Raw genomic sequence first — 20,313 nt, 5'->3', positions numbered from 1 at the left:
ACAGGGCCCTGCATGTCATCTGATGGAGGGCGGAGTGAGGGAGGAGAGAGGGGGAGAGAGAGAGAGAGAGGGGGAGAGAGAGAGAGAGAGAGAGAGAGAGAGAGAGAGAGAGAGAGAGAGAGAGAGAGGAGAGAGAGAGAGAGAGAGAGGGGGAGAGAGAGAGAGAGAGAGAGAGAGAGAGGAGGGCTGGAATAGAGAGAAACAGAATTAGAATGTATTTCAGGTCTGAAGCAAGTGGTGCATTGCTGCAGTTTGTATCTTAGGAAACATGATAAGTGTGTGTGTGTGTGTGTGTGTGTGTGTGTGTGTGTGTGCGTGTCTGTCTGTGTGTGTGTGTGTACCCACACATGTGTATGTATGTGTGTGGTTGTGTGTGTGTGTGTTAGCAAGTGTGGATTTATGCATTTGAAACTTATATATATATGCATGTAGTGTGTGTGTGTGTGTTTATGTGCGTGTGTGTGTGTGTGTGTGTGTGTGTGTGTGTGTGTGTGTGTGTGTGTGCTCCAGGGCACTTTTTTTTTTGTGCAAACTGTTGCTAGGAAACACTTGTGGCATCTCGTCTTGAAAAGCCAAAATTTGCTGTCAGTGCGGCCGGATGAAATGTTGCCCCTCTCCTCCCCAGAGAAGCAAAGGCTTTTTGTTCAAGCTGGCCTTCTGTGATGTGGGGGAATGAAGGCTATCATTGCCTCCATTACTGATTTGAGCTTTAAATATGTGTGTTAATCGAGGGGAGGCAATCAGATCACCAGCCACTGCTTTGTGGTAAGTGCCATAGAAGAGTTCCTTTGTGCTTCTTTTTTGTGAATGTCTTTCTCACTGAATGTCTTTCTCCATTGTGTTCCACCGTTCTCTACATGATAATGTATCTGTGTCACTAATCATCGCCACATACTTTTCTTCCTCTCACTCTCCCTCCCTCCCTCCTCCCCTTCTCTCCTCATCGATTCACACTCAGCTCCCTGCGGCCCACCTCGCTGACATGTCATTTACATTTACCACTTATCCCCTCTCGGACTTCCTTCCTCACCTATTTCCTCCCTTTCCTCCACACCCTCTCGCTGCCCCACACCACCCCCCACATCCTCTCTCTCGCTCTCTTACACTCTCTCCGTCTTCCTTGCTCTCCTTAATACTCTCTCCATCAAACACACACTCTCTCACTCTAGATTTAGATCCCCATCTTTCCATTTCCTCTCCTCTCTCTCTCTCTCTCTCTCTCTCTCTCTCTCTCTCGCTCTCTCTCTCTCTCGCTCTCTCTCTCTCTCTTTCTCTCTCTCTTTTTCTCTCTCTCTCACTCTCTCGCTCTCTCTTTCTCACTCTCTCTTTATATAAATAAATATATATATATATATATACATATATGTGGGTTTGTTGTTGCGTCCTAACCCAATTATTGCTTATGAAATGCACAGAGCCACGTGGGTGATGATGATGATGATCATCATCATCATCATCCTCATCATCATCATCATCACTGTTATTCACTGCTGCCTAGATATCGGATGTTGCCTGCGCCCGTAGGCCGTCTCCCCTTCCATCACAGACTCATAGGATCTCCTCACCGCGCCGGCAACACGTACCCCTCCATCAACCACCTCTGACCTGGGGAGCACGGTATACATTTATAGTACTTATACTTTGCTTCAGTTGTACCTCAGAGAATTGAGGTGAAAATACCATTGATTAACTCTCGTTGCATTTTGTGCGGATTAAAGCTAATTATCTCGTAATGGATAGCGGGTGGAAGCGGAGAGCAGCGCTCTCCGGGGAATAATGGATTTTTTATCTTGTTAAGTGGGAGGAGTTGTGCTTTGACAGGGTAAGGGCATGCGGTAATGAGTCAGACTACTGCAAGCGAGTGCTAGTGTGCCCGCCAAAAGTTACACAGGGAAATGTAACCTTACTCTGTGAAAATTACAACGTGAGATGTCAGACGCAATACATCATAATGAAGTTGAGTGTTTTAGAGCTTCCAACAAGAATAAAACATGATATGAATGAATAGTAGGTCACATATGTATATATATTTTTAATTGTAGTTATTATTATCCTCTACACAAGGGGTTCTTTCACCTAGAGATTTGGGGACTTTGGTGTCTCCCGGGACCCAAATCAACGAAAAATCCTCATAAATTTCCATGAAATCTATATTTATAAACTACTGATAAAGAACGCAACAAACCAGGAACTTAAAATGCAGATGAAATGTTTACATTTCACTAAGGGCTGAAAGCAAAGAAGAACGCTCTTCTATTTTAATTAGGAAAATTCACAGAGCATTGTTATACATTTTGCTGAGCCAATTGGCGACCCAGTTTGGGTCGGGACTCTGAGTTTGGGATAGGCTGCTCTACACCAATGGGCTGTCCAGAGAGATGTAGGATATAACAAGGAGTGTCCAAGGATATAACAGGTTAGAGGGAATGTCAACGGCACAAATTGACACACTAACGGTAAAAAATGAGGTTGCTCATACCACTTTATTTTTTCCTTCCGTACAACAAAAAGCATTGTGTAGTGAACTAAAATCTGTTCATCTACCAGTTTTAGTTGGGGGGGGGGGCAACACATGAAACTCCCTTGTTCATTAAGTTCTTTATGTCAGTCAGTTCTTAAAGTTTTTCTTAAAGTTCTTAAAGCAAGGTGATTAGTTAAATAACCATTATTATAATTGTGTGATACAAATTCATAAATACATATATATATATATATATATATATATATATATATATATATATATATATATATATATACATATATATATGAAACTCTGTATATATATATTTAAAGTTCTAATCAAATCTAGTCTCCGTTACTCTCTCATATAACAATGATCATAGGCTGCATTTTGAAGATAATTATTGCATATAACAAATCAACAGTATTTTAACAGATTATCGAAGGACACTACAACCACACTCGATGAGATAGGTTGTGCAACTTATTTAGTATTAAAAGTTGCTTTATTTTATGCTGGCCCATATCTGTTAAAGGGGATTTGTGAAAGGGTACTGCTATATTAACTTAAATCTGAAGGGGATGTGTCTTTGGGTAAAGCCCAGTATCAATATTGACATTGGTGGAATGTGCCGTGGCCTTATGCAGGTTCAAACAGCTTCAGACACTCTCGTCTTTATGCCTCGTCCCCAGGTCCGGCATTGCTCGCTCTAGCGCTAGCTCCCTTCGGACTCGGTAAGTATAGACTTCCATTCTCTTTTATCTTGTTGATGTACAACTGCAGTTCTGAAACAAAACTGCAATGTGCATCGTTTTTATAGATTTTTAGGCATTTTCTTTTCTTAGACTAGTCCTTCACAAAACGTCGAGTCAACCATCAGGGGGATTCATAGGGCTATAAGTTGAAAGTTGCATGACACTAGTATCCTTGTTCTTTGTTACTAGTTGACTAGTTAAAAAAACAGAAAATGCTTATCTCTACGTGATAGTATTAAGATGAAAACTCACCAATTAGAAATGTTGATTTTCCACAAAGCAGGGTTGATAATTGTTGTCTCTCAAACATAAACATTCACTTATTATAAGAAAGGTAAAAAATGTTATTCTAATCCTAATTTATTTTCCAAATTCAAAAGTCACAATAAATGGATTCCAGTTCTTGCAGCACACACAACAGGTCGCAGTAACAGCAGTAACAGCAGTAACAGTGAGCAGATGTGGTTATTTCCTGATGGTCTTGCAGCCTGCAGGTCTCCTGTCCAGTCCCTATTGGAACATGCTGCCGCGCAAGACGCTCCTAGCTGCAGCTCTACTACTCTGCTGCTGTGAGTAGGAATACGTCTCTCCTCTGACACAGCCCATTATCCTCAGAGACAAGGCACAAGGAAGCCATGAAGCCAGGGGATTGGAACTGCACAAACTTTTGCGTTGCAATCATGCATGGGCCCTGCATTCTCAAACGTGGGTTGTTAAATAGATGGAAAGCTTTGCACAAATGTAATATGTTTCCTTCCCCTGCACCAGAATAAAACCATGCATTGAACTCTCAGCCCGTCACATTTCCCTACCTTCTAGCACAAACACCAGATCAAACGACGCACACCGACACATCAACACTTACCCATTCAGTGATCTATGGTAATGGTGTTCCCATAATAGAAACTGTAACGGGTGTAAAAATATCGCAGTTGCCTCTGGGGTTGAAATGAGCCTCCCTCAAATCCCATTAGCGGCTGTATGCACACAAAGCTAGCGGGCCGTGCCTAGTGCCGCGTTGAGTGACTGAAGAGTAATGGTCACTTTAAAGCCTGAGTGAACTAAGGCCTTATAAAAAGCTTTGATTGATTTTTGAATTGATTCCATAGCGCAGAGCTTGAGGCTTTGTCACCGTCTAGCAACATGGAGATGAGTGTGCGGCCGTCTCGTGATGGAGGTGGGAGGAATGACGCATGTCCTGTTGTGGCACTGGTCTCACTCAGCGGGGGTGCCGACGCTCATCACCATGGTGATGAAACAGTTCCACCGGAAGTATACAACCTATTGGCTTGGTCATTTAAGGCAGAATATGTTTCGCTTGGTCAAGCCAAAACGCACACATTGTTTTGAGCACTTTTTGGCAACAAGCAATGATAGAGTTTACACTACACTAAGGATGCATTGAGAGTGGCAATTGGCAATGATTTACTAACAAATCCCTTGGGATCCTAAATTCAGGCCACAAATGCATATAATGAATATATGGTTTGATTATTGTTTTCCAATAAACACATTTTAGGACATGAGAGCAAGCAACCGTCTGGCCAATCAGTATGCTTGTCATTCAAAAAAATGTTTTGGTGATATGCAGAACCCGTAAATCCCAAGGACTGTGTGTGTGTGTGTGCGTGCGTGCGTGCGTGTGTGCGTGCGTGCGTGTGTGTGTTTGCATGAGTGCATATCTGTGTATATGGGTGTGTGTGGGTTCCCATGGTGCCAATGTGATTTAAACATTATCAATGTGCAGCAGATGAGGTCAATAAGGCTCATCTGCTGAAGAAATTAGTGAGTAATAGAATATATTTTCAAAAGAAATGGTCCTAGGCAGAGAAATCAAACGGAGCATTTCCATATACAATTGGTGCAATGTTATATTAAACCACAGCAGCGACGGAAGGGAGTTAGGCCCATGTGAATCCTTTTTGTTCTGACTTTAAACTCAGAATTCTGACTTCAAAGTCAGAATTCTCACATGTCACATTATCACATGTGGCCCTAATCCTTTTCATTACTAACGGAAACTTTTTATCTAGTGTATTTAGACCTGGCGTCAGCTCCTGCACCTGAACCTGAGAAGGGCGGGAATGTGGGATCTCTGGGTGAAGACGGGAACGCCGTCGGGGCCGTCGGGGCGCGGCGCCACCACGCCTCACAAGATGGCCGACAAAACAAGACTCTTGTGTTTGGAAGTAAAGTGAAGACCAAGAAGATGAAGAAGACGACGGGGGGCGGACCCAGAAACAGGAAGGAGCCACGGGACGACTCCGCCTGCACAAGGAGCCGAGGCATCTGCCAGGCCAGCCGCTACCTCTGCCAGGGGCGCTACCTGAGGGACAGGTGCGCCCGGACGCGGCAGTGCTGCGTGCCAGGTGACCCAGCGCCTGACGGGAGCCCTGCTCAGCTCCAGCTAAACTCTCTCTCTCTCTGCATGTGTCTCTCTCCACCTGTGGTTTTCTCTCTTACGCTGCCTCTCTCTCTCTCTCTCTCTTTCTCTGCGCTGTCTCTCTCTCTCTTTGACTTGTCACTGTCTTTCTCTCTCTATTAATGTGTGTGTGTGTGTGTGTGTGTCTCTCTCTCTCTCTCTCTCTCTCTCTCTCTCTCTCTCTCGCTCTCTCTCTCTCACCATTATCTATGTTTTTCATTAGCTGGAGCCTGGAGCATCCTCTGTGCCGGTCACCATAACAACCGAGTCCGGGCGTGTGACGTGCACGGCTGTGGGGCGTACAACCAGAGAAGGTGACAGTTTGGACAGTTGCATGACCGAGCTAGCCTTTGACAGGCTGCATAATTGTATCCGGATCTGAATCCTCTGACAGAGGTGAGGACCGCCATGAAGCTGTGGACCTGGTGTGCGACGACTTTGCCGTGGTCAACGCTCCGTTCTCCGGCGTGCTGGCGGGCCCCGTGGGTCGCGTAGGACCGGACGGCCTCCAGTACGACGGCGTGAAGATCATCAGTGATGGTGAAAGTATTCAGCAGTCTGAACGTGTCTTCATGTTGTTTATATGTGTTGTGTTGTGTCGTTCTTTAATTCAATTCAATTTTATTTGTCTAGCCTTTAATTACCGGAAAACTCTCAAAGGGCTTACAGGCCATACATTGATGACCCCCCCCCCTGATCCCCACCGAGGGGACCAGAAAAAACTCCCTTAAATAGCAAGAAAGAAATCTTGAGGAGGAACGCAGAGTGGGGGATCCCTCTTTCCAGGGGTGATAAGGAGGGCAATGGGGGCCATAACTACCATACATACATACATGCAGGCAAAACACTTTAAATCTGTGATGGGCTGCTAGCTGGTTAACCATAAGGCATCTAGTCGCAGTCACCGCAACACGCCTCTTGTCCAGGCCGTTGCACACCAGGGCTCAAGGGCAGAGTGCGTGGAGGCTGAACTACTCTGTGCCCTTGTCTTCCCACCAGGGTCTTATTTACTCCCCATCGAGGCTATTTGAATCGATCTTCTAAAATACACGGCACCCTAAACGCCAGGTGGAGGCGGAATCAATAGGCCCCAGGCCGCAAGGAAAACATAATGCGCCTTGGCCCGGCCTGCGGTGCGGAGGTACTTATTGATGAACACGGGGGCCATTTGATGGCCATTGTTTTGCACAACCTTAGCCCTTTGAGCACTAAACTGGCATTATTGACCTATTTTGTTCTGAATTTACGTTGCTGTAGGAATTCGATCCATGGGAACAACAGAGGTTTGTTTGTTCAGATATTTTCACAACAGATCTCTGTCCTCAAATGACTACTTCAAGAAAAGCAAAAGAGTAATTTCACTAGTCTGGCCCAGCAGGTGGAAGCCTTTGTTTGTGGTATGTAAGTGGTGGAGGTGGTGTGTGTGTGTGTGTGTGTGTGTGTGTGTGTGTGTGTGTGTGTGTGTGTGTGTGTGTGTGTGTGTGTGTGTGTGTGTGTTTGTGTGTGTGTGTGTGTGTGTGTGTGTGTGTAAGTGGGTGGCGTCTCAAAGAAAGAAAGAAAGGGGAAAAGGTCATTTGGAGGGATTAGTCAAGTTTCTGCAGAGACTTGGCTGCAAGGTCAGCAAACTCACCGTTTCCTCCGTCACTAAGACCGGCCGTAGCCAATCCCATTCTGTCCACGGCTGATAATCGAAGAGAGAGCGAGGAGGAAGCGGGAGCCCTTATAACAGCGCCCAGAGCCTCGGTCAGCGCTTGCATATATGCACTCCGTTTTCGGCGATTCTTTTGTGTGTGTACATTAGGAGAGACTTTGCAACCTATAACAGTGGGAGTATGTGTGTGTGTGTGTGTGTGTGTGTGTGTGTGTGTGTGTGTGTGTGGGTGTGTGTGTGTGTGTGTGTGTGTGTGTGCGTGTGTGTGCGTGTTTTCGCGTGTGTGTGTGTTGCATATCAGGGCATTGAGTGTGTACCTGGGGTCCCAACCTTGCATGGCGTTGTGCATGCGCTCATGTTAGTTTTCATTTTTTTGGTACTCTTCTGAGATAAGAGGGCACTGTGGCATAATGAGTAAACATCGTTACTCTCCCGTCTTCCTCCACTTTTAATCTAACTATTATGGGATGTAGCAGCCTTACTCCTTGGCCCTTTGCATCTCTGCAGCACACATACATGATTAGGCCATCCTAAAGACATTACTGCTCCGTGATGCCTACGCCAGCGCTGAGATGTTCCCTCATTAGCACTTCCGAAGGTTTTAATGAGCTTGTCCACGCGTGCTTTGTTGTGTCGAAGACTAAACCACTTTAAAGTTTCTGCTGCCAGTTTGCTCAATTATTTATCGGGGTGCAAATAAGGCAGGTTAGTATCTGAGGTGTCGTGTACACAGGTTAAACGAGACAGCTAATCTAGTAGATAAAGAATAGCAATGCTTTTTTAAATGAATTTAATGAATGTAACCCTGATAAAATCATGGAAATCCACTACCCATCTGGACTCTCTTCGCTTTTCACCCCGCTCTACCTCCCATTGCAGGCGCGGCTACGGACCGATAAGGCTTTCAGACGAAGCCTCCTTTTGTTTTATCACAGACTATTAAATGTTGGTTTATCCGTGTGTGAGGACGTTTATTTGTTTTTCATTGTTGCACATTTTTAAAAGGTCAGCCAAACACTAAGATCGAAACAGGCCCTGAATATGTGGAAGAGGATACCGTGCTGCTGTTTCCAATCAGCTCACACAGGAGTGTGACGACTTACCCTGCAAATATATCACAAACAACCCCCGTAATCTGAGTAGATCACAAACGACAATTTCAATGACAATGATTGTTTCTTCCTTCCCTCTCCAGTGCACTGCGTGAAGATCTTCAACGTCCGTCCTTACCGGTACATGGGGGCCGTCTCCAAGGGGGAGGGCTTGGGCTACGTGCTGCCGCTGCAGGACCGTTTCTCTGGAGTCACCTCACACCTGGAGGTCCAGATGTGTGACGGGTCTGACCCCTCGCGTTTCCTCTGAGCCGCCCGGGCCTTCCGCTCTGATGAGTCGGCTCCTGATCGTTCACTTTGCCTACAGGCTTTGGTATAGCTCAGACTGTATGGCTACAGACTGTGCTTCGAACCTGACATTGTTAATAAAACACCAAATAAACTGCAGTGCTGACCTTAATCAAGACACGTGTACGCTCAAATGTACGCTCAAGTGTAAAAACGTACATGGTGGTGCAGTAGGCTACACGAATGGAGAGTGGCTCAACAATGTAAGCCATGCTAGCTAATGGGCCTACAGTTGGTTTGCTAACCAAATATTGGCTAAATATTACCAAATTAAAGCACAGCTTAAATTGATGAAACTTGATTAATTAAAGTGCAAGTGAACCCAGAATAGTGATCTTTGATACTTTGTCACTGTTAGCAAACATAAATAATAATTTTGAGCAAACAGATGTCCAGGTGTGTTTTTGTCAAACATTATGCAGGCGTTCTCCTTGCTCTGACATCAAAACAAAGCCACCACAGTGTGCGTGGAAGCGTGGAGCTCCGTCTGGGGAGCAGTTCGTTCTGTCGGATGCTTCCGAGAGGGTTAAGCTTATCAGACACTTACAGTATAGGACCACGATGTGTGGTGCATATAACTCAGATAACTCAACATAAGTTAACCAGATTGCAAAAAAATTAAGAACAGTTCAAAATACCAAAAACAATATCAGATCTTGCTGAAGTAAGTCATCATGAAAGCTATTTCATGACTTCGGCATCGGTCTCATCACAGATAGTCCAATGACGTTTGGATTTATTGGTTCGCATACAAATGTGAGATTTGTGGACATACTTTCCATTGATAAAGTAGACTTAGACTTCATATATTTAGTTAGGGAAATCTCTAGTTTAAAGTAATCAGGCTGATGGGCTACTTTTGGTACTATAGTTGAAGTGTTCCCGATTCCCCAGTCACAACAGCTTCTCCGTTTACTGGAGTGATAACGTACCATCATCGTTCCAAATGACACTTGCTGAAATATTGTGTCAATAGTCAGACCCATCCATATCCCTGGTCATATAACTTGTGTTGCAAAAAACATAGCTGCAGAAGTTTATAATTTTGGCAGAATTGCTCAAAATGTGAATCGCCCCTTTTTATCCAGACGATTTGCAAGCGGCTGTTGCGAAAGAAGGATGATACACTCAAGCACTTTGGAAGTAAACAAGGAATCAAGACCCATGCTGGGCGGCACCCCTTGTTTTAATGTACCTTACATAATCCACCCGCACTTTGTAAGAACAAGTATCAGAAGGTTGGCATGGAAACATGACTACTACAGCATGCAGGCTGGCTGAAAAAAAATAGGAAGAAGCCATTTCAAATAGAACATTTTATTTATTTTTACACAGATGAAACGTGATTGTAGAACCACATCAACCCAGGAGGTGCGGTCAGCTAATGAATAAATTTCCAAAGTTATTGACTATACCTTACCCAATTCAATCCAAGTAGGGTACAACTATTTTGTGGTAATGGTAAATGCTGAAGAGGCCAGAAGTCAGCTGCTTTTGGGGCTGCTGGGGCCTGTAGCCAGCAGGGTGCTGGGGCCTGTAGCCAGCAGGGGCCTTTAGCCAGCAGGGTGCTGGGGCCTGTAGCCAGCAGGGGCCTTTAGCCAGCAGGGTGCTGGGGCCTGTAGCCAGCAGGGTGCTGGGGCCTGTAGCCAGCAGGGTGCTGGGGCCTGTAGCCAGCAGGGTGCTGGGGCCTGTAGCCAGCAGGGGCCTTTAGCCAGCAGGGTGCTGGGGCCTGTAGCCAGCAGGGGCCTTTAGCCAGCAGGGTGCTGGGGCCTGTAGCCAGCAGGGTGCTGGGGCCTGTAGCCAGCAGGGTGCTGGGGCCTGTAGCAAGCAGGGGCCTGTAGCCAGCAGGGTGCTTGGGCCTTTAGCCAGCAGGGTGCTGGGGCCTGTAGCCAGCAGGGTGCTTGGGCCTTTAGCCAGCAGGGGCCTCTAGCCAGCAGGGTGCTTGGGCCTTTAGCCAGCAGGGGCCTGTAGCCAGCAGGGTGCTTGGGCCTTTAGCCAGCAGGGGCCTCTAGCCAGCATGGTGCTTGGGCCTTTAGCCAGCAGGGGCCTGTAGCCAGCAGGGTGCTTGGGCCTTTAGCCAGCAGGGGCCTCTAGCCAGCAGGGTGCTGGGGCCTGCAGCCAGCAGGGGCCTGTAGCCAGCAGGATGCTGGGGCCTGTAGCCAGCAGGATGCTGGGGCCTGTAGCCAGCAGGATGCTGGGGCCTGTAGCCAGCAGGGTTCTGGGGCCTGTAGCCAGCAGGGTGCTGGGGCCTGTAGCCAGCAGGGTGCTGGGGCCTGTAGCCAGCAGGGGCCTGTAGCCAGCAGGGTGCTGGGGCCTCTAGCTTGGTGCCTGCTGCTTTTGAGGCTGCTGCTCATAGCAAGGAAGAGGTTGCTGTTGTTTCTCAAAGCTTGGAGGCTGCTGGGGCTCAGGGCTGGGAGGCTGCTGGGGCTCAGGGCTGGGAGGCTGCTGGGGCTCAGGGCTGGGAGGCTGCTGGGGCTCAGGGCTGGGAGGCTGGTGGGGCTCAGGGCTGGGAGGCTGCTGGGGCTCAGGGCTGGGAGGCTGCTGGGGCTCAGGGCTGGGAGGCTGCTGGGGCTCAGGGCTGGGAGGCTGGTGGGGCTTATAACTAGGAGGCTTCTTCTTGGGCTGATGGCTAGGAGGCTGCTGGGTTGCATGGCTGGGGATCTGTTCGAGCATTCCTGGCTTCTCTTCGGGCACAAATGCAATCTGCAAAGGAACATACCTAGGCTTCTCCGGCTCATCATAGTAGCCAGTCAATCCTTTCCTGTACGCAGTTATTTGAGGCTGTGGATGCCAATGGGTCTCATAGCTTGAAGGAAGGCTTGCAGATGGGGCCGGAGGCTGCCGGTCCTTGTAGCTGGGAGGCTGGTGGGGGGCCTTTAGTTAGGCTTTGCTGGTGGCTGTTAGGGTTGTAGTGTAGTGGTTGTAGTTAGGACGCTGCCGCTTTTGAGGCTGATGGGGCCTGTAGTTAGGAGGCTGCAGGGGCTTTGAGCTTGGAGGCTGCTGTGGCTTTTGAGGCTGCCTTGGCGGAGGGCTGGGTGGCTTGGTGGCTGCTGCTGGGGAACAAAGCTAGAAGGCTGCTGCTTTTGCGGGTGTTGGGGCTCATAGCTTGGTGGCTGCTGCTTCTGACTGCTGCTGGAGCTCATGGTTTGGAGGCTGCTGCTTTTGTACAAAGACAAAAGATGCCAAATACTGTTTACTGTTTATTTTACTTGTAGTTTGTTTAAGGGGCGTGCTTGCCTTGTGTAGAGGAGTATAAAAGGACAGATATTGTGTACCCTATCTCAAGGCGCTAGTTGCGCTCTTGCATTGGCAGAGGTACTGTACAATCACAGCAAACGATTTATTTGCGCCTGTGGGCACTCTGGCGTATGACAACATGTGTAGTTGTGACTGATATCAAGGATGTTGTCGAGCGCTAGGCAGCCCACAAAGCATGGTCACTGTTTCAACCATTCCCCTGTGTAATATTGATAAGGACATATTATTTTAGAACAATTGACGGATATCGTATACATGGCAACTTGTTTTGAATCAAATTATAATCTAATCTAATATTCAAATCAGAATCATATTGTGTGTTGTTACATACTAGAAATTGTACTTCTAATTGTACTAATTGTTCTTCTTAACATGCTGTGTGGACCTGAGACTAAAACTATTTAAAATTGACCTGGGCATGGAAGACAAAGTCTTCGCCCGACTACCCACTATCCGAACACCAAACCCCAGAAATATCGCCCCATGTCCCCTGAGGTAATTGTCAGTCGACATCCGATTGTTTTCGAGGTCGCCTGAGAACCAACAAAAACTAGTTCATCAAATGAAAATAATAATTTTCTAAAAAGTACTGAGGCTGTTTCTGTTGAGCAATACCCTATTGGTTCTACATCCAGGACCCTGGGGTCTATTCCTGATATTAAACACATTTCTCTCATTCCTAAGGGATTTCGTCAAATTTAGAAAATTAAGAACATTCTGTCTAAAATAAACATTTTGTCAAACATTGGCCATATCGTAAATGCATTCAACTTTGTAACTTTTCACATTATTTTTATAAGTGGTGTCGCAGTTATGGGACAATTATGTGAAAAGTTAAATAGTTAAATGCATTTCTAAATAAAAAATGGAAGAACGCTATTGTTAGGAGAATAAACTGTGGGAAACTTTAAAGTCCTGTACGTCCTCTTGTACTTTTTTAGTTTACTTTGTAAACCCACTTCCTGTGAGAAACAATTATTTGGGTTATTGTGATTGACAGCTAATATTATTCTGTGAGTGGTCGGGTTAAAAATTGTAATGACGTGTCATTCAAGCCTTCTGATTAGTCGGACCGAAAAGTGAGTTACAGTAATTCCGGCAATTGGTTGTGTAATTCCGACCAATGCAGCTGCACAACCTTCACCAGACCTGCTTGTTGATGTTATGCCATATATGCAACAGAAGACGGCGCTGTCTACCAGTGGTAATGTGCAGTTCTTGGACATTGCATGCGTTGTCGTTTAACCGCTGCTGAAATAAAAACTGAAGCAACGAAAGCCTATTCACTTTGAGTGTCAGCGGATTTTAACAAATCACATAAACTCTGGCATAGACACTGAAACCAGCTAAAGACCTGAATTTATTTATCACACTCCCTAAAGGTGAACATGAAAACCCTTGTTCGTGGCCAAATGTTGGATTGTCCATGTCCTCCCATACAGCCGCTGTACGATTATGCCACAGTTGCATGAAGCATGATGCATCTTGTTTTTGTGGTTAATGCCAGTAAACCAGTGGACTGTCCCAGCGGTGTGGAACGGGAGCAGCAGGCACTGGTGAGCTAGGATAGGCTGGGAGTCTGGTTGCAGCAGAGTACGGGACGAGGCTCCTTGGCTCATATGCTTATAGTCCGCCTCTTCGCTGGGCAGGAAATCTGACGTCGATCGCTTACAAAGGAAAATCCACAGAGGTTGCAGAAGTCTCGAAGTCAACCTGACCAGCAGCGGGGAGGAAAAAAAAAACATAACTCAAGTTTCTTTATAGTATTGGATCTGTTTGTTCAACCTCCCAGGACTTGTATTTGAGGAGAAGAGCAGCAGAAGAGGGACATCATGCCGCGGCGGACCGTGCAAGAAGTCACCGTGCAGGACGTCCAGAAGCGGAGGAACCCTAACAAACACTATGTAAGTAACAATGTAACACTGGGAGTCCAAACAAACACTAAGTGAGTGTAACTATGTAACACTATGTAGGCCTAAGTCAAAACAAACGCTATGTAACTGTAACAAACACTATAGGTCAAAACAAACACTATGTAAGTAACAATATAACACTATGTAGCCTAAGTCAAAATAAACTCCCATCTAAGTATAACAATTTAACACTGTGTAAGTGTAACAATGTCACACTATGTAAATCAAAACACACACTAATTAAGTGTAACAATGTAACACTATGTAAGAATAACAATGTAACACTATGTGGCAAGTCGGGAGAGCAGCCCGATTAACCAGTAAAGTTGAGTTCATGTTGTCTGTTTGTGAATCTGTGCCCACCATTGTGTATAAGGCCTTCCTGCTGGATGGTTCTGAACTTCTGGTGGGCCAGCGGTATAAACTAGGCTACAACAAAGGAGATATCAAGTTACATTTTCCACAGCTGCATTCTCCATATTTCTTCAGATATGACCTGATTACTAACGTTTTAGTATGACTGAAAACTATCCGGAAAGTCGTCGACCAAAAGATATTTACTACAAAGGCTACTTTGTTTCATGTTTAAGTTTAAAGCACAGGGATGGCTCAGATGTTTAAGGGGAATCGTCTTTCTTAGAATACCATATGACTGTGCTTACGATTTAAAACACGAGTAGCGAATTGCATTTCTATAAGTATACATGTTTTTTTGTTTGTTTTAACCTATCAATGCATATTTGGAACATACATGTGTGGAGATTTCGGTAATCATCAGGTCATTACATTTTGTCGTACAAATATTGATACTGTCAGCAGATTCCGTCCGGTGGCAGAGGTCCGTTATGGGTTAACGTTAGGCCTGCAATAAAATAAGAGATTAAGAAGAGGAATATGTCAGCAAGCAAACTGTGAGCCACCAGGCCACTACTTTTTTTGCAATCGTTTTGACGCATGGAAGCCTTCGGGTTTTCTTTAATTTGACTCAGTTCCTGTCATACATTATTCATAAATATGTGTCATGTTTACAAGTATGTGGGTGTGTGTGCATTGGGAGTTACTGCACCAGCAGTAACTGAACACCTCAGCCTAGCAGCGTTAATACTATGCTGCTCCAGCAGTGGAACTCTAACCCATTGGTGGCCTTTGAGAGCCCTGCTTTACTTCACGCCAGAGGCGTATAGGCTTTTAGGATTCAACAGGCTATGCAATGTAAATATCAGTATTGATCCATGAGGCAGTCCATTCAGTTTGAATGGTCCTTGTTCCACCACCCTCTCCCAGTCTACTAACTATTTGACGTTTAAGTTGGGGGATAATGCATAAGACAAGCATAGTTTCATCCGCAGCTGTTATCGAATTAAAATAGGATTCACCTCCCACTGTTTCCTATGTGGAGGAGAATAGTGGTTAACTATTTTCCTCCACATAGCAGACCGTGGGAGGTGAATATGAGTGATGTAACACTCTTTCTGATCCAGAGCGAAATTTGTGTGTGTGTGTGTGTGTTGGTTTGTAATTTGTGTTGCTTTGTAATCTGTGTTTGTAATGTGTGTGTGTGTGTGTGTGTGTTTGTAATGCGTGTGTTTGTAATGTGTTTTGCTTTGTAATGTGTGTGTGTGTGTGTGTGCGTGTGTGTGTGTTTGTAATGCGTGTTGCTTTGTAGTGTGTGTGTGTGTGTGTGTGTGTGTGTTTGGAATGTGTTTGTAATGTGTGTTGCTTTGTAATGTGTGTGTGTGTGTGTGTGTGTGTGTGTGTGTGTGCGTGTGTGTGTGCTAGCTTGATGAGCTGAATAACAGACCTTAACACGGTCAGGAGGTCTTATCATGGTCCCGGCCTCAGCAACACACACAGACTGGCAGACCCCCCCATTGCCCTCCATCTGCCCATGCTGTGCAATGCTGTTACACAAAACAAAGCAGTTTGATCAGCAAGCAGCACAAAAAAACAGCTCTTATTTATCTACCATTATCCATGCATTTTGTGCACGCATGATTTTTATTAAAACAAACACTGTAGGCATCCTTCAGTACAATGCTAATGGTTCCTGGGCTTGTGGACCATTGAAATGTAAGCAAGGTGAGGTGATTGTTCATATTTTAGGGGTTGAAACCATTTTTCTTCCAACAAACCTATTTTCAAATGGTGCTAAACCTTTTTATTTATTTATTCTTATTTATAACCCAAGCACTTACAAGACTAACTCTAACACAAGAAAAAAAAAGTGTCATTGGTTTGGAAGTGTACATAATAAGTAAGGGGTATTGGGGCCAGAGCAGGACTGTTAGTTATAGATTCTCCGTCTGGATGGGACTGGCAACCAGGGGCTTTCCAGGGGACCTTCGAAAACGCTGTTACACCGCATGTTGGTTTGATGAAGAAAACACTAGCAAGACTTTGGTGATTAGCTTGAATGACGTGTTCTTTAGTTGGTTAGTGTTGACTGGCTCTGTAAGTTGCTGAGGTTGTCAGTCTTGGTCCTGAAAAACAAAGACAAAACGGAGCTGGTTAGTTGTGTGTCGAATTGAATCTAGCGTCACATTTACATTTACATTTAGGGCATTTAGAAGATGCTTTAATCCAAAGCGATTTACACTAAGTACATTTGTCAGAAGAAGGTGAAACAACAATATATCGCTGTCGATAAATTAGGGTTGTTCATAGGACCAAGTGCAAAGCACTTACAATTGCTAGATAAACCCATTTCCCACAAAGATACCTAGGATAAGACGCTACAAAACTAAGTACTATAACTAAGTACGACATAGTGAGCGACGTGTGTACATTAAGTGCCCGGACGTTCAACATACAATTAGTAGGAGGGGGTGCCTATGCAGAGTCTAGATGAACCCTGAACAAGTGAGTCTTGAGTCTTTTGTGGAAGCTGATGAGTGACTCTGCAGTACTGACATGGACAGGGTTGTCAGGATCTCACAATGCTTCATGCTGCTTGGACCCTCTCCTGTCCTGTCGTCACTCTTCGTGCCTTAGAGATCACTTCACTCCTTCCTTTTTCATAGGAAGTAGTGATGTGTGTCTGCGCCAGACAGGACATGAAGTCATGCGACCTGCTGCAAGTGATGACGACTGAGGATGACGTCTTCTCAATCCAATGTTACCCAATTCAAGTTCCCGAAGGCTACTGGTGCAGCTATTGCAAATAGCCTACCATTGTTTTCATAGCCTACAGCCCTCATTTAGCATGTCACGCTTTTATTAAAAGCGACTGACGGGTTCAGCAGAGAACAACAGCTGACTTTAAGTGCTAAGCGACCATGTTTGTCCAATTAAACACAGAATTGATTTTATATTTGTATTTATTTATTTGATGATTTGTCTAATTGATGGTGTTCTCTGTCCTTAATCCCTTGATTGATTTTTGTGTTGTGCTTGTTTGGAAGTAGCTGTCTGAATAAGAATGTTGCGTTTATTGGTGGTTGTCTAGTGGTGTTTTAACATAATTACACAACTGACCAAGGGGCCTTACTTCACATAGTGTATCATAAAATCTTGTAAAAAGGCTCTGCAAGAGGAATACTAATAAAGAAAACGATGGGAAAAGAAAGAAACTTTGAGTGATGAGGTTGAGAGGAATCCCACTTCTGGGATAACAAAGTGGTCAAAAGGGTCGACATTATCGAATCATTGATCTGATCCTGTCGTTAGCCTAATGCAGTTTGGATGCACTAACCACATTTTATTTGTGTCCTATGTGTGTCTCAGGTTTACATCATCAAAGTGCTGTGGAGCGATGGGAGCACAGAGATCATCTACCGGCGATACAGCAAGTTCTTTGATCTACAGGTGAGGGTCTTCTCAATGCTGCTAACACCTTTTATGTGTCCGTGTGTCTTCCAGCGTCAGGCGTTAACTATACCCAAGGGGTCAGTCAGGTAAAAGGTAAATGGGCTGCATTTAAATAGCGCTTTCTAACCAGTGGCCACTTAAAGCGCTTTACAATATTGCCCAACATTCACCCATCGAAGCACACATTCACTCACGGCGATATCAACAATGCAAGGCGACAACCAGCTCATCAGGAGCAGGGCTCAGTGAAGCGTCTCGCTCAGGGACACCTCGAAAATCAGCTAGGAGGAGCCAAGTAGCAATCTTCCGGTTACCAGCCGGCCCGCTCCACCTCCTGAGACACATGCCGTTGGTGTCTCCGGTTTGTTTTGGAATGCTTTCTGGATTGCAGGCAGAACTGAACGATAGCATTTCAATCCACACATTATCAACGCGCACTTCAACTGCTATGTTCAGACATTCATTTCAATTCTATTCTCTCAAAAAGAAGGCAACACAACAGAGCAGTAGAACATATTTAGAATATAAATATCCATGCACATTCTTAGTGCCCTCAGTTGTCTGTCAGACCGCCTAGCCGCAAGCAAAGAGAAACAACATGGGACTGGTAATTTAAGCATTTGTTTGAGTTCTGCTCATACCTCTGCATTGGCCTTTTTACTGAATCGAATAATGCTGCACAGAACCAGAACCCCAAGCCTAATAAATGCTTAACCAATGAAATAATATACATGTTCATGTTTATTATGTATATTATACATCACAGAGCAAATGGTAACACAATACATAGTCTAGACTCTATAATACAAAGGTAGTGGCTGGGTTATCCATCAGTTTGGTGGAGCAAATGGCCAGCAGGCGTTTGATTGGGAGGCACAGTTCAGTTGGCACGTCTCCCCTCATCCAGCCGTAACCACTGGTTCTGCTGTGGACCCTAGGAGTTGCTGTCTGACCTTCAGTTTAAAGTTCAGTTTACACAGTGGTGTGGATGGATTAGATCGTATTGCAAGATCGAAGATGGAATGGCTAAATCTATAACACAGTCCCCATGGCGACACTGTGGCTACTGCCAACCCCTCCTGGCCCCGCCCCCCCAGGATAGGTTACTGGGAACGAGTGGAAAAATGAACCAAGGACCGCCATGGAATGAATGACCACAGAAATGTGTGAATCATTCTTCTGGTCGTCACACTAGTGGCAGTGTGTGTTCTCTTCGAGAGACAGCCGGTCTCTGGCCTCGTGTGACCACCCTGATCTCCCTGCCCCTCTCTCTCCAGATCAGGCGGACCGTCTGTCGAGAACCTCGCCCAAAAGAGAAATGACAGGACTGATTGCTAGGAGGAGGGGGTTCAAGTTAACGATGGATAAGAAGGGCAGCAGTCTCCACTATTCCAATACGTATGCGGTGCCGAAGCAAAGGATGGCAATCGACAGAACAAACAGAACAAACGTTTATTTGAAGTGGACCAATCTCTCAGAGAGGGGGTTTATGTTTTTGCTTTGGGATGGGCAAAGAGAGCAAGCACATAACGCACTTAACGTTATTTAATCCGATTTTCTGGAGTCTTTTGACCCCCAATGTAATGTGTGTGGGAATCACATAGTGAAACACAAGGCTCCCGAGGCTGGCGGGCCTCATCGCAGTTCTTCTTCTTTAGCACTTCCTTGTTTTGTCTCATCGATCCAGACGCTCCACTCTGGGTGTTTCTGATGTTTAGGAAACCCTGATGTTTCAGGAAGAGCAGAAACCCGAGGAGAGCTTCACATTGCTGGCGAGTGTGTACTCCAACACGGGGAGGGATAATTGCATTGCCTTCCATCCCCTCTTTGATGGGATCCCATCAGCAGGATGGGATCCCATCAGCAGGATGGTGTGCAGGCAGGATTGCTGGATGGGGCGCGGAACGATATAATGAATTTAGACAGGGACTCACGGAACAACAATAACATGGATTAGAACCGTGCATGTTATTGTTGTTTGGTGAATGTTGTGCAGTTCATCAACCAAGTCCACTTTGTCAACTAATTGAATAAGGTTTTTAAAGAATGGAGAAACGCATCTCCACTGGTTTGAATTATAAACCGTGGCTGTATTTGTTGCAATGCAACATTTCTTTTTTGGACAATGAGAATAATGTTTTATGGATTAGGAATAGGTTGAATACAATTGACAATGGAGCCAGTTCGGACTAAAGAAATCGATTAAATCATCACATCAGACCGACGTAATGAGAATCTTTTGGATTTGTAGCCACTTCTCTGGTAGCTGTCTTGGTCAGTAGTGTGTGCAGGGACATTCCCTGCTGGGAGTTGACAGGCTGCTGCTGTTGCTAGCCCGGGGGATGGCCATTGTGATGTGAGGTGGATGAAGATAAGACCCATGGAATGATCAGAGGCTGGTTAAGGTATGAAACCTTTAAGCTGGCAGTCCAGTGAGGGTTAGAGGAGACCTTGCATCGTTAACTATTTTATTCCCCCTTGGGCCTCACTGCTATTGACGCTGAAACAGGATGTTGAACCCGGGCAGTCTTTGAAGTCAATTTGTGTCATTTGGGGGTCACATGTACACATCAATTGCTATACCCCTCACTGAAGTACTGCTACGTCACCTCCTGGAGGCCAATATGACTTCCCTCTGGTTTACTA

At 45.4% G+C, this 20,313-nt stretch overlaps 1 protein-coding gene across 1 annotated transcript in view; it reads left to right on the top strand.

The window, feature by feature from the left end:
- The first annotated feature begins 13,628 nt into the window (after positions 1-13,628).
- Positions 13,629-20,313, top strand: part of sh3pxd2b (SH3 and PX domains 2B) — a 39,777-nt gene continuing 33,092 nt past the window's right edge. Inside the window, exons 1-2 of the mRNA XM_079738787.1 lie at positions 13,629-13,851; positions 17,584-17,664. Coding sequence (XP_079594913.1) covers positions 13,780-13,851; positions 17,584-17,664 — 153 coding nt within the window. The 5' untranslated portion in view covers positions 13,629-13,779. The remainder of the gene's footprint in view (positions 13,852-17,583; positions 17,665-20,313) is intronic.

Source organism: Pollachius pollachius (assembly GCF_949987615.1).
Source record: "Pollachius pollachius genome assembly, chromosome: 6".
In the NCBI taxonomy this organism is placed as follows: Eukaryota; Metazoa; Chordata; class Actinopteri; order Gadiformes; family Gadidae; genus Pollachius; species Pollachius pollachius.
Note: the sequence above shows the minus strand (reverse complement) of the source record. Positions and strands in the feature narration are given on the sequence as shown.